Source organism: Mandrillus leucophaeus, unplaced genomic scaffold (assembly GCF_000951045.1).
Source record: "Mandrillus leucophaeus isolate KB7577 unplaced genomic scaffold, Mleu.le_1.0 Scaffold186, whole genome shotgun sequence".
NCBI classification, from domain to species: domain Eukaryota; kingdom Metazoa; phylum Chordata; class Mammalia; order Primates; family Cercopithecidae; genus Mandrillus; species Mandrillus leucophaeus.
Genome location: NW_012101876.1, coordinates 4,438,417 through 4,452,650, shown reverse-complemented (window position 1 = coordinate 4,452,650; position 14,234 = coordinate 4,438,417). Strand labels below are relative to the sequence as shown.

The window sequence follows — 14,234 nt, the reverse complement described above, 5'->3', positions numbered from 1 at the left end:
AAAAGATCAAATAAGAAAAATGATTCCCTACACACATAAGAGGACATGAGTGGGTTAGGTCATTCTCATACCTCAAAGTGATGGATATGAATACTAATGAAATTCATCCAGCCAGATGGAAAGTATCCATTGAGTTGCATCTTTATTCACACTGATGGTGACCACTGATATGGCACTCAAACTTTCAAATGAAAGACTGCTTGTCTCAGCATTTTGCTTCTAAGTAAGTAAGCATAATATTCTACTCTTCACTTTGCTAATTAGAAGATCTCAATAGCCTTCCTCAAAACAGCCCATATGACCTTGTGATGTATAGTGGAATCGTCAGAAACCCTCAGGGACACAGTGGGAAGGACATCTTCCCACTGTCACCTTCATTTCCACTCACAGCGTTAATATGCCAGGATTTAATATGCACCTTAGAAAAGACTGGAAGGCATTGACATTTCTTGGAACAGCAAGTTATCAGTTTGTAAATCTTTAAAATAGTTCTGATTTATTGAACCATAAACTTTTAGAGCTGAATGTGACCTTACATATCACTAAGTTCAATTCTTATGTTACAGAAATAGAGACCCTGAAAAGATGTGTTGAAGGTCACAGCTAGCAATTGGCATTTCAGATGCCCTCGGGTTGAATCAATAATCCCACATTTATTATTACAACATAAAAGCCAAAGTCTGCCAAAGGAATATTTGTCATTTCTGGAATTATAGGCTACTTACTGCTAGTCCCCTAAATCCTTTGGGTCCAGGTCCCCCAGGAATTCCAGGATCACCAATATCACCCTGAAGATTCAGATATAAAAAGTTAAGATGTTGAAGTATTTGCTATGAAAGAATTTTAAAAACTCTCTGAACTCAAAATTAATTGATATTATGACAATTATATATTGATGAAGGCCAATGCAATATTTAATGTCATCTTTTCCTGTCATTTGGAACTAAGTCATTGGTACACTTATTCTTCAAACTATTTTTAATTTTCTAATAATATAAATATTTACATCTACATATCAATTCAGTGGTCATCCAGTTACTAAAAATATCCAAAGAAAATGCTTGAAAACCCAGAAAAACATTTGGAGTATTGACTATGTGAAATAATAAATAATGAATTACTTTATAAATTCATAAAACATTTATGAAAAAGTTGAAGGTGAAAACAATATATTCTGAGTTTTAAAAATTTTGACAGTTATTTATCAATATGCTTATTTCACATTTATCAATAAGTTGAATTATGCTAATTTTCTCCCTTTATCAGTAATTTGGAAAATTGATCCTCTACAATGAGGGCTTTCTTCCTAATGGTTATTTATATTGTCCCTTTTGCACCCTTTTGTACTTAAGAATCTCTTTTGGTAATCAATTCACTAAAAACAGTTTTAAGAGGATTCAACAGTTGACAGTTTTCCTATACTTTATTTGATTAATTAGATATTCTATTTTTAACTCATATTTTATATTTTAATATAAGCATCACTTATATAGAAGACATTGTTCTGGACATTTTTTTTTTTCAAAAGGGAGATCTTTTTACAGAATTCCAGTGTATAAAACAGACCTAACTTGAGCTACTCGGGTTGAGATGAAAGGTATGTCTGTTTCTATAGCATGAAGATGGATTTCAGTCTGGCAGGCAATGAGGAATTCTTGAAGATGTTTGAGTAGGAAAGTTGCATAATTTGGCTATGCTTTGGAAAAAATCAAGGGACAGTAGTGTTTGGAATTAACTGAATCAGGGAGAAGATAGAAGTAGGAACCCAATTAGAAGGATATTGTAATCTTTCTCATGAGAGAAAATAAAGAGCACAATAATGAAGAACAAATAGCAACAACCAAAGCCAAGAATATTGAATGAAATCACCAAGGCAGAAAATCAAGAAGAGAAGAGAGTACTGAACTTGAAAGGATACCCGGAGGTAGGCTTTCAAGGCAGAGGCATCAGGCAATGATGGACAGAACAATCTTTTCCAATGTAAAGATTCATAGGGGTTAAATATGGTTCTTTCCTCAGGAAGCCCAAGGAAAACAACTGTCCTGGGTTTCTCCTTATTGCTCCCATTTCATTCAGACCTACAGGTTTATCTCAGTTCTCAAGTAGAAGGTTAAGATCACGGTAATTTCAAAAGGTCATGCATACAATACCTTCTGCCCCACATCTCCAGGGAATCCTCTTGGGCCCTATAATTTTCAGCACAGAACAAAAATACATCAACATATCACTTCTGCAGTATGATCATTTCTTCTTGTATTATTTAGTTTGATTCATCAATTAATAAAAATAATTGCTTTCCATATTTACCTTTATTCCTTTTTGTCCCATCTGACCATAGCCTGGGATGCCAGAATCTCCCTGTGTAAACACACCAATTTATTTCAATTTCTCAAAAGTGGAAATTAATTTTAATCTATACTGGGGAGATTACAGTGTCAAAAGAGAAGCACTGTGGACTTCCATGCAGAAGGGGCCTAACTGGTGAACCTTGAACCCTGTGTTGCTGTGTTTTCCTCACTCCCTGATATGTTCCCTGTACTTCTTTGACCAGTTCCATTCTGTAAACATTGCAGGAAGCAGAGGAGTGGTCATTCGGGACTTGTGGAGTCAGTGGCAGTTTCTTGCCTAGAAAATTAGGAGCTGATCCAAACAATACAGCTGAGGAACTCTCTGAAGAAAGATTATAAATAGTCAATAGACATACAGAAAAAATGTTCGTCCTCACTGGTAACAAAACAATGCAAATTTGACCCTGCAATGAGATCGTATTTTTGTCAATGGTAAAGATGGAAAAAAGTGACAATACCTGTTGTTGTGGATGCCCTAAAACAAACACTCTTCTAAAATAACACGTGGATCCACATACTGTTTGAATTTTCCTAAGGGCACTTTATAATGGAGTGCAAAGCCTTTATGAAACATGTACATATTCTTTGATCCAGCTATGCTACTTTAGAAATCTCTACGTAGAAATTCATCATGGCTTTGTCCAAAATTTTAGTTAGGTACATGAATGTTCATTGCTGTGTTGTTTATCACAGTGAAAAACTGAAAGCAAGCTAAATAACCATTAACAAGATATTGGTCAAATAAATGAATGTACATGCATTTAGTAGAATATGTTGAAGCTACTAAAAGTGATGTTGAGGGAAAAATGTAATGACATGAAAATATGCTCACAATACGTTGTTTAGAGTGATTTTTAAAAATTTCCAGGATAATGATAAATAGCTCAAAATGATGGATTATAAGTAATTTTTCTTTCTTTCCTATCTTTTATTCTGGGTAAATTTTCTTTCCTTCTCTCTCTTCCCTTCCCCTCGTTCCTTCCTCTCTTCCTTCCTTCCTTCCTTCTTTCTTTCTTTACTTTTAGATTCATGTTTTCAAATTAGATCACATAAAAAGACAATTTTTAAGACTTGCTGGACCATTCTACAGGCATTTAATTTTATGGATAGAAAATGCAATGAAGGAAGATTGAAAGCCTTTATGGAGGCAAAGGATTGTGGGTGTATCCATAAGTCAAAAACTTGCTGTGCCCTAATCACTTGTTCTCTGGCTCCTTATGTTTATTTGCCATATTTTTTCTTCTTTTTTTTTTTTTGCAATTTTCAAATATGCGATATATTGTTATTAACTGTGGTCACCATGATATACACTAGATCTCTTGAACTTATTCCTTCTTTCTAATTGAAATTTTATATACTTTGACCAACATCTCCCCAGTTACCACCTCTGGTAACTACCATTTTAATTCTCTGTTTCTATGATTTTGACTTTTTTTACGTTTCACCTATAAGTGAGATCTTGTTGTATTTAACTTTCCATGCCTGGTTTATTTCATTTGACATAATGTCCTCTGGATTCACCCATGTTGTCACAAATGACCAGATTTTCTTCTTTTTAAAGGCTGAATAATATTCCATTATGCATACATACCACATTTTCTTTATCCATTCATCCATTGATGGATACTTAGGTTGAGTCCATATTTTCTTGGCTATTGTGAATAATGTTTGTGCTTGGTAAATTTTCTATGATATCTATGTATAGCATTTGTAATAAACATTAATTTTTTTAAAATGAAATAACTGTTCCTATACTGGCTGCTCCATGAGCTGAGATCTTGTTACAGCCAAAGCCATTAGGACAGAGTGCAGGCCTAAAAATGCAATGCCCCATTTCGTAGCCCTGTTCCTCTATCTCTCATTGTCACCCTAGACTTTTGCAAGAAGGGAGCAGAAATGGGCGGTGTTGTTTTTCAAAGGATATGCATCTATGTGGCCACGCTGGTTGTTAAGGTATTGAAATGCCCTGTTCTAACTCATCCATTATCCTCTCTGCCTACCCCCCTTCTCCTGCTTGCTGTTCTCCTTCACATTGACAGACTGTCTATGGAATGAGAGCTTTAGCGGGTGGGAGAAATGTTCGCATACCTTCCTAGATGCTGAGATACCTTCCATGCCCTCCACACTTGGGCTGATGGTGTCAACCCCTTCTCTTTACCTTGGAACTGAATACTCAGATCTGGGGAGGGGAGGGACTTCAAAACTTCATACCTGTCTTCCTCGCTGCCCAGTTTGCCCCACTGGCCCTGGATCTCCAAGAAGTCCAGGCTCTCCCTAGTAAGTGGGACAAGAAGAGCTTCAGATCAGTAAAATCAAACCTGGTTCCTACCATCAAACCTGGTTCTGTCCACTCGATGAGAAGACTCAAAGTTCTCAGTGAGGGGTCAGTGCTCACTAAGGGGATGAGAGTAGGGCACAAATTACAGTTTTCCCATAGCTAGCAGAAGATGCCTAGCACAGCCCAGAGCTGGACTGATGTGCTGCTTTTCCAGTGTTATAAAAGGACTGAAGGAAAAGGCAAAGAGTAGAAAATTGACTCCAGGGAAAGTTGACTCATTTGCTGACGCACTTGCCTATCCAACAATTACTTATTGAACTGCAAAATAAACACATTAGGGGTGGTCCTGCCCTCACCTGGCTGGAAAGAGAAATAATTAGACAGGCAATTATCATATTGTGAGATAAGGTTCAAGGTGCTATGGGAGCAAACAGAAGAGTAGTCTAAGTCAGATTTGGTGGGCCCGAGGAGGCTGCCGAAAGGCAAGGAGCAGAGAAGCTGAGGACTGAAGGATGAGTTGTATGTCAGGGGACTGGGCAAGGAAGGGGTGAGAGTGATCCAGGAAGAGGGAAGGCATTAGTGAGAGGCCTGAGGCAGGCACACAGGAGGGAGGTAAGCAGTGAAACCTTAGAATGAAATGGGGCAAATAGCAAAGGACCGTGTAAATGACTCCCTACCTTACTGATAAAAAACTGCATATGTTTAAGGTGTAAACATGATTTCATATACATACATGTTGTAAAATGATTGCCACAGTTAAGTTAGGTAATGTGCCTATTGTCTTATCTTGTTACCACTTTTCCTTTTTTATTTTTGCTTTATGTTGAGAGCATTTAAGATCTACTCTCTTAGCAAAATTTCGAGTATACGATACTGTATTGTTAACCATAGTCACCATGTTATACATTAGCTCCCCAGAATTTACTTATGTTGTAACTACCTTAAAGTTTGAATATTTTTGTGGAGGCCATGGGAAAGCCAAGACCCATGATACAATTTGCTGGGCTCAGTGTAAAAGGAAAACTCAGGCCCTTTGCTTAAAAAATGAGATTCAAGACCATGACAGCAGAGCATTAAACTCAGCAGGGGGTTCTTCTCAGCAAGGCCACCTGTGTGGCTGCACAGGTCACAGGACCCTGGAGAGGGGGCCATTGAAAGGTTTTAAACAGGGGAGTCAGATTCTGATGAGGTCAATAGTTTGCTCTCTGACAGTCCCCAACAGAGCCACCTCAGAGACAGTCGTGGTTTCAGAACCGCATGCACTAATGGATTTGAGTTCTGACACCACCCATCCTGCACTCAACTCAGCAACCACGTGCATTCTTGAATTCAGGAAATCAGGGAGTGAAAGCGATCTTTTAGAGTTGTTTCTGATGGGTGAGATCACTCTCTCCTAGGGAAACAGCAGCTTCATGGAGAGGTCAGCAGTTAGAAACTCTTTGCTCAATGGAAGGAAGAGAACACATTAGCAGAATGCTGGTGACTTGCTGATGGTGCTTGGATTCAGTCATGTGAGGAATTAACATGAAAATCAGGAAGAAAATTGAGGTACTTTTGTACTTGAAATCCATAACAAATAACATTTACTTTTTTCAAAAAGGAATTCATGTCCTCTGCAGGGACATTGATGAAGCTGGAAGCCATCATTCTCAGCAAACAAACACAGGAACAGAACAAACACTGCATGTTCTCACTCATAAGTGGGAGTTCAACAATGGGAACATATAGACACAGGGAGGGAAACATCACACACTAGGGTCTGTCAGGGTGTGGGGGGCAAGGGGAGGGAGAGCATTAGGACAAATACCTAATGCATACGGGGCTTAAAACCTAGATGACAGGTTAATGGGGGCAGCAAACCACCATGGCACGTGTATACCTATGTAACAAACCTGCCTGTTCTGCACACGTATCCCAGAATTTAAAGTATAATTTAAAAAAAAGAAAATATCACACTGTACCTCATACATATATGCAATTATTAATTATCCATTAAATCTAAAATATGTTTTTTAAAAGAATTTAAAAACAGAAATAATATTTACTTTTTTCCCCAAAAGTCCAGGTCTTCCAGTGCTCCCTTTGGTTCCCATTAGCCCAGGAGAACCCTGAAAAAAATATTAGAGACTAAAAAGTTGGCACCATAGTAATTCCTAGAAAGCCCATTAGAAACACTTCACTTTCCTTCATGGTATTCCCAACAACTCCTTGATGCAGCCTTAACAAAAGATCCAGCAACTCAGGAGGAGAGAGGCAGATGGCAGGGCTGAACCAGATGACTCAGGTCCCAGTCCTAGTTAGAGGACCACATGTTTTAATCTGCAGGGACATCACTAGTCCATATGGGGCTTAGTGAGAAAAAGAAAAGGCACCCTTGAGTCAACACATGCTATTTTCAAATGTGGGGAAATTGTCATAATGCACTGATTATTTTAGAACAAGACACTTTGCTGCCACCTTTGTGCACCGTACCACATGCGTATACATAACGGCATGTGGGATATGTTTCAGCTTTCCAATAAAAAAATGGGCAGAAGTGTCTTTTGCACACATATTATCTGAAAGATAACTGACCACACATGCTAGGAATATAGAAATATGGGTATCCCTTGCCTTGTGAACTCTCGCTGTCTGAGTAGAACTGAATAGATTTAGAACATTTTTCCTACGAATCCTTTGCCATCCAAACTATTATTTCTCAGGAAAAAAACAGATTCAGATAATGAATTCAAGAGGTGAATGTAGGAATCAAGTAGTTTTGAGTAGCGAGGGATCTTTGTACAGTCAATTTTAAATATCTGTAGTCAAGGGAGATATATGTGCATGGCACGTATAAAGTTTAAAAGTTAGAAAAAGCAGAATAATGTATCAGTTTTTGGAGGAAATGTTATGATTGGGCAATATTTGTATTCTTCCAAATGCTTTCTTTAGGCTGATGAAATGGATCTGTGCTTTCAGAGTAAAACCCCAGTGAAGGAGAAAGAGGAGTGCTTTAGCTATGTATGAGGAATCTGAACTGTGCTAAAATTTTGCCCCAGATAATCCAGAAATGAAATAATGTATATGTAAATAATACCAAAAATTATATGTGAAGATTGTTTTGCAGTAAGAGGAAAATAATTGTTGAGAGTCATTGAGCCTAATGTCTCTGTCACTTACCTGAGGTCCTTTGTGCCCCTGGCTTCCTTTTTCTCCTTTCCTGCCAGGATTTCCCTGTGACCCCTTTAGTGGTAATAAAGGAAATATAATGCAATGATGTCAATGAAAGCTTACTTCTCAGTGTTTCTTTTGAAACATCCTGCAGAAAAGCAATGATCCAACCCTTCCCACAGCCTTTTAACCCTGAGATTAAGCATGTGTTAAGAGTAATTGAGGACAGGCCCAGTGGACTCAGTGGTCCAGATCTTTTTAAGGAATTCCCTGCCTGGATATAAGACCTTCATCCCTCTCCTACAGAGGAAATAAAAATAGGCCAAAGCAGGAAATGAAACCTATAAGAAAAGGAAGTAAGATGCAAACAACAGTCAGATGAATTCCTTTAAAGGGACGGGTTACCTGAGCCAAAGCCCTTATCAATGTGTAAAATAGAGAGTAAAGTTGTTTCAAGTTAGCACAAAAGGGCATCTTAGCAGCAGACCCTGATCAGAAGAATCAAAGTCTATTTTTCTGCCATATTTGCCATCAAACACATTGTTCTCATGTGGTTCTCTCATATAGAAGCAAAAACGTTTCTTCCTATTGAAGTATCAGCTGTGAAACGGCCCTGGGCTGCCCAGGAGCCACCAGGTGAGCCTTGATTCACTGTCTCAATGTCAAACGGACGCTTGGATGTCTGAGGTATCTGAAGTAACTGTCATTCCCACCCCCACATCCACTCCAAAGCCTGGGAATGGATCTAGACTGGTCCCATCCCTAGCCAATCTAGAGAAACTGCTAGCTCATGGTTTGGTTCAGGGACCCCAGAACCACTCAAGAGAATCCCCAATTCCAGTTTGGTCCTAATATCTGAATTTTCTAGAAAAAAAAAAATGAATTCCTGGGAAGACCTTAGAATAGGCACAGCTACACAGGCCCTTCCATACAAGTCCAGGCTTAAGTTGGGCTTCATGTAAAGTGGGCTTCATAAGACGACTAAACAACAATGTGTTACAAAGCTACTCTGCAGAATGACCACAGCTTCCCCTTCTGGCATGGAGGGAAGCAAGACTATGATGCTCTGACTTCCGATGCTCATATTACCAATGATATGACCATGAAAGATGCAAATGGCTCACAGAAAGCCCTATCAGTCATATTTCAGAAATACTGATACCCCTGTAGAGTTAGCTTTAGGCAAGTCAAGTAGCAGTTTCCAACTTCCAACTAATTTTCCTTTGTAGGAGCCTGTATATGCAGGACTCCAGCTATGGAAAATCAATTTGTTGATCCTGGTGTTCATTACTAATGTAATATGAAGGTATTAATCATTCATTATTACTAATATGAAGACACAATTCCAGGTGAGCACAAGAGCACATCTTTCCTCTACAAAGGCTTATTAGTGACCTGCAAATAATGAATCAAGTTTGATGGAACAAAATCATCCCCCACCCCATGATGGGGAATGCAAAATAGGGCAGGGGGCAGATTCTCAGTTATTTATTTTTATACAGAAATACCTGCCTTCTTCCCATCACAATAACTTTACAGCATTTATCAATATTTACAAAATATTCCAACACACCTGTGGGCCTTGTAATCCTTCAGCTCCCAATGTGCCTGTAGGTCCAGGATTTCCTGGTTCTCCCTGATGAACAAGAATTTCCAGTGTCAAGATTTTCTACACATTGTTTCCATATAGATTTTCTCTTTATAGTATGTACATCAGAAATAGGTACTATTTTGTCTGACTCATGGCTCACCCTCTACTTGGCCTAGGATTTTACTGTTCTAGACTGTCTAAGGAATGAAAATAAACTTGTTTCTTATTCCAATAAGGAATTTTTCCCTCTTGAAGCTGATTCCCAAAGCACATGAAGAGCAGTCAAACACACAATATTCGGAATTGCACAGGTTCTGCCTGTCTACCAGGTATCTATCAGGCAGGCTTTTCCTTAGGACTGTTCTGTTCCTGGGAGCTGCAGTGATCATCGGGTCAGTGGGGATAACGTCCAGTACTGGGCACTTCCTCTACCCTTGTCAAATGCTTACTGATTTGATTCCCAGCACCACCTACATGGGAGAAACGTCCTTGGTCCCATCAACCACAGAGAACAGGAAGTAAAGGTTACATACTGAGACACCTTGGAGTCCCCTTCGACCTTCTCTTCCCTGGGACAGAAAAGGCAAAATGTTAGTATGTGGATCTCTGAATGGAGGGGTTCCTTGAGGCAAATCAGCCTCTTTCATTCTCTGATTGACATAAGTAATGAGCAGCTCATAGAAACAGTTTCCCTGAGGTGTTTTCCATAGACAAGCTTTCACACTGGGCACTTAATTACAGACTAACATTCTGAGGATTGATTGCAAACCAATCTAAAAGTCATTACAGACCCAGTTCCAATCTGACAGCCTCTAACAATTATCCAGGAGGCTGTTTAGAGAATCAAATCATCCTGAAGATCCTGTCTTCTGTATTTCCATCTCCAGAAAATTCCAAAAGGCACTGTCTGCTAATCAGAGCTTTCCCATGGGAGAAGAGCTGTGGTACATCCCTTTCTCTCTGTCATGGGCCCATGATTGTATCTTGGGAGAAGGTAAAAAATTTCTAGATTTAGTGTCTCATATGGGCCTGCTGGGGCTAGTCTCTATAGAATTCTACAAGAAATAAATGGCTGATGGGGTCTGCTCAACTATGGTGATCCAAATGTCCAAATGGCTACCACTAGGTTCAACAGAGGACAAAAAAGCCTGGCTGATCCCTGAAGCCCAAATCTCTGTCTGTGCCTATCCAGAAGCAAGTTCACGTTGCCAGCTCAGGCCCTCTACCTAGTGGTTGTCACACAGTCTCCTTTCCAGAGGGTAACCAAATGGGAAAAGGATTCAGGCCCCAGATCCTAACTTCCTTATCCCTAAACAGCAAGAATAAGATTTGCACCCTCATATCACCCCCTCAACCCCTGTCCTTGCTTCTTTGAGAGAGCCGTGGAACATCTTGACCACCAATTCACTTAGTGTTGTGATAAACAACTATGATTACTTTAGGTACAAAGCAAGTATTTTTTTTTTTTTAATTCTATTTCTTCCTTCATTTATTCAGAAAGGTAGCCATGGAAATTATTTCAGAACTGCAGTTTTCTTTCAACTGCCCACCTTCTGAAGGTCCTTAGAATAAACTACCAGATCAAGTGTCAGCTCCACCAGGTTGGCTAGTGCTTACAGTGATTCCACTGAGGTTCTGCCCCTTGATTCAAGGGGCTTTTTGCTTTTAAGATGCAAATCCTCTTCGAAAGAAGTTACCCATTGAAACTTTTCAGCTATTTGTACCCAGAATCAATCTCCAAAGCTCTTGACATAAAAAAGCAGAGAAGAGACAGTAAACAAAGATTGAGGCTACGGTTCCCATGACATCACAATTCTGTCTTCATTAAAAAGCAAGGATAAAATAATGTGTATTCTGTGTAACAGACTGTATGCACAATGGTTATAGATATGTCCTTAAAAGTCAGGCAGACTTGAGCTCAGTTTTGTTCTTTAAAGCCTGTGTGGCAAAGGGAAATTGCCCAATAAACCTCACCCAGTGTGGTTAACAGCCCAGACTTTGGAGGGAGACGGACTAAATTCAAATCCCAGCTGTGCCACTTACTAGCTCTTGTGACCTTGGGCAGCTTGCCCAAGGTTTCTTGATTTTTTTTCATTTGTAAAAAATGGATATAATAATAGTATCTACCTCACAGGTATGTTATGAGGATTAAATGAATTAATATTTGAATGTGATCTGAGCAAGACCTGGTGCAAAATAGATGCTACAGAAGTATTCTTTGTAGATGGCAGGCAAAAAGCATAGGGCCTGGAATGTGGATTCCAGTGTGGTTTTCAGTGTGTGGATCCACTGTTTTGGCAACAACGGGTAAAACAATTAATTTACATAAGTTGAAATTCTGTCACATAGAAGGCAATGTCTTGGATTGGCTTATGTTGTTTAAAATTTATCATCCACTTAAGATGCTCCCACCCTCACAGAGAATTCTATTCTGCATCGGAAAGTTGGGGGACAGGGTAGAAAACCTGATGTCGTTTTATATCAATGTTACCTTGTTTAATTCAGGAGAAAAGAAATTACAAAGGAGGAGGTCAGCAGGGAAATGGGTAGAAGATGAGGAGGGAACTGAGAACCTCATGTCCTTAGAATGACTTAAAAGTAATTGGCTGGTTTGTCCATGATTTATTGCCTACACTACTCCTGGCATCTCTTTTTTTAAAGTACCTGATTGATGTGTCAGTTATAAAGCTATTTTAAACTAAAAGTATTTCCTCTTAAACCAACAAAAATACACACTTATCTTTAAAATTTATAGCATTTAGCTCATCTTGCTGCTCTACTGTTTCCTCTTATTACATTTTAATTCTCTCGTGTGAAGAAAATGGCAAAGTCCCAAAGATTTTACCAGAAGCTCTGGGAAGCCTAACCCCTTCCAACTCCAGCTCTTCTCCTTCAAGAACTGTGGTTCAAGATAAACAAAGGCAAGTGGTATAAAAACACATTTCTTCACCATCTATCCCAGAGAGAAGGGCAATCAGCCACAGCCTTCAAAATAATGAGAAGATTCCAAATTTGTACTAGAAAAGAAATCCAAGCATTTTCAATTCCTTCTTGAACAAAACTCAGAGCCAAATCTAGGACTTTGTCCATTATTCTCTTTTAATGATGTCCATGCTGAGCGCATGAGAGAGGAGTTTTTAATACATTATAAATATCACTTCTAGCTTCAGTAGTCCACAGAAAGAAAGGCTATTTCTTGGTTGTTCCTTTTAAAAAGATAGAGAAGTCCAATGTCTCCGTTTTTTGCTGTGACAGGCTTGATATAACATGGGATGCTGTAAAGTTATGCCAGCACCTCAAGGTTGCCACTTGACCCTAATTGCCAGTGCTTTGGTCCATTTGGGAAGAATTTATTCATGAGTCCTCTTTCTCATTGGCAACATGTAAAGAGAAAGTATATTTACCTAGTTCATAATATTCTTATGTAAGCTACCAAAGGAGAGCTTTTGTGTTAAAATCATTGGCTCTCTTCAAAGACATCCCAAAACACCTGGAAGGTGGAAAGGGAAAGGCCGACTATATTTCAGTGTTTCTCAACCAGGGGTGATTTTGCCTCTCAAGTCCACCACTACTATACCTACCACAGATATCTGACAATATTTACAGACATTTTTGAATGTCACCAGAGGGTAGTGGGGAGGGGTGGTGCTGCTGATACTAGTGGGTAGAGACCAGGGATGCTGCAAAACATCTGGCGATGCATAGCATAGCCATTCACAAGAAATAATTATCTGGCCCCAAATTTCAGTAGTGTCAAGAGGGAAAAGCCCTGAAAAATATTTCAGCCCTGAATCAGTCAACTCTGTGCAATAAATATTCTGAATGCCTCTGTCATCTTCAAGTGGTAAGGAGGGGAAATAAATGTCCACAGAAATACTTACCCTGCTCCCTGTGGAACTAGGACTGCCTTGCACCCCTTTCTGTCCAGTTCTACCCTAAAAATATAATAATTCCCTCAAGATCAAAAGGCAGAAATTCTGAATAAATCATAAAGGCATCAGCATCAAAACCTCAAGCACTATTAAAATGGCAGAATGAACATGTCATACTGTGATCATTCTGCATATTAACAGTCAGTTATACACGTCCTTTAAAGAAGAAAAAAGCATAGCAACATGCACTGCTACTACATTTTCCCAAATAATATCACTTGCCAGAAACTTCATAATTTTGCTCATAAAAGTGTACCCTACTACAAATATGCATACCAAAAAATAAAGGTCTTTTAAATGTGGTCTTAAGAGCATTTGTTCAATTACAGAAAGGTTACATATCTTACTAAATTTACTTGGATCAATAACAGAATTAATCAACTCATAGATAAAATAGATCAAATTACTTGTCTTCCTTGTTCTCCTTTGGAGCCCTTTTGTCCTTTGATGTTACTGTTTTGTCCTGGATTACCCTAGAGAAAGATTTTTAAAAGTAGTTTAGAATCCAGAAATACCAGCTTTTTCTCCAAAATGGTATGATGTTCAAGTACTAAGCTAATTTGGGTCAAGGTATAAGAGGTGTGAGAAAATTTTTCACATTTGAAACTTGCAGGATTTTGGAAAAAAAATAAAAGCAGTACTTCCTCAAGTTTGAAGATTTGGCAATAAATAAATAATTAAAAGAGTTCTTGCTACATTGAGATTTTCCCTTTTCTATGATGGCAGTTTCACTGGTGCACTGGTTCAAACATTCTTAGGCTATTCCCTCAAGGGTGTAAAAAGATTCCCCTGTAACTGAGTCTGCAAATAGTGAATCTGTAGGTCTGCAAGATTAGAAGTCCAATAAATAAAGCTATGGAAATGTTCTCCCAAAGGAAGCAGAAAGTCTCAACGTACCATAAGGACTCAGAAGATGACCCTAACCCAGATAAGAC

At 38.8% G+C, this 14,234-nt stretch overlaps 1 protein-coding gene across 3 annotated transcripts in view; it reads right to left on the bottom strand.

Moving 5' to 3' along the window:
* Nucleotides 1-14,234, bottom strand: part of COL6A5 (collagen, type VI, alpha 5) — a 123,899-nt gene that overhangs the window by 51,931 nt on the left and 57,734 nt on the right. For all 3 annotated transcript variants that reach the window (XM_011977963.1, XM_011977964.1, XM_011977962.1), the window contains exons 19-28: nt 13,707-13,772; nt 13,249-13,302; nt 9,901-9,936; nt 9,350-9,412; nt 7,786-7,848; nt 6,672-6,734; nt 4,560-4,622; nt 2,308-2,358; nt 2,151-2,186; nt 726-788 (exon numbers count right to left, since the gene is read on the bottom strand). In XM_011977963.1, the coding sequence (XP_011833353.1) occupies nt 726-788; nt 2,151-2,186; nt 2,308-2,358; nt 4,560-4,622; nt 6,672-6,734; nt 7,786-7,848; nt 9,350-9,412; nt 9,901-9,936; nt 13,249-13,302; nt 13,707-13,772 (558 nt within the window). The remainder of the gene's footprint in view (nt 1-725; nt 789-2,150; nt 2,187-2,307; nt 2,359-4,559; nt 4,623-6,671; nt 6,735-7,785; nt 7,849-9,349; nt 9,413-9,900; nt 9,937-13,248; nt 13,303-13,706; nt 13,773-14,234) is intronic.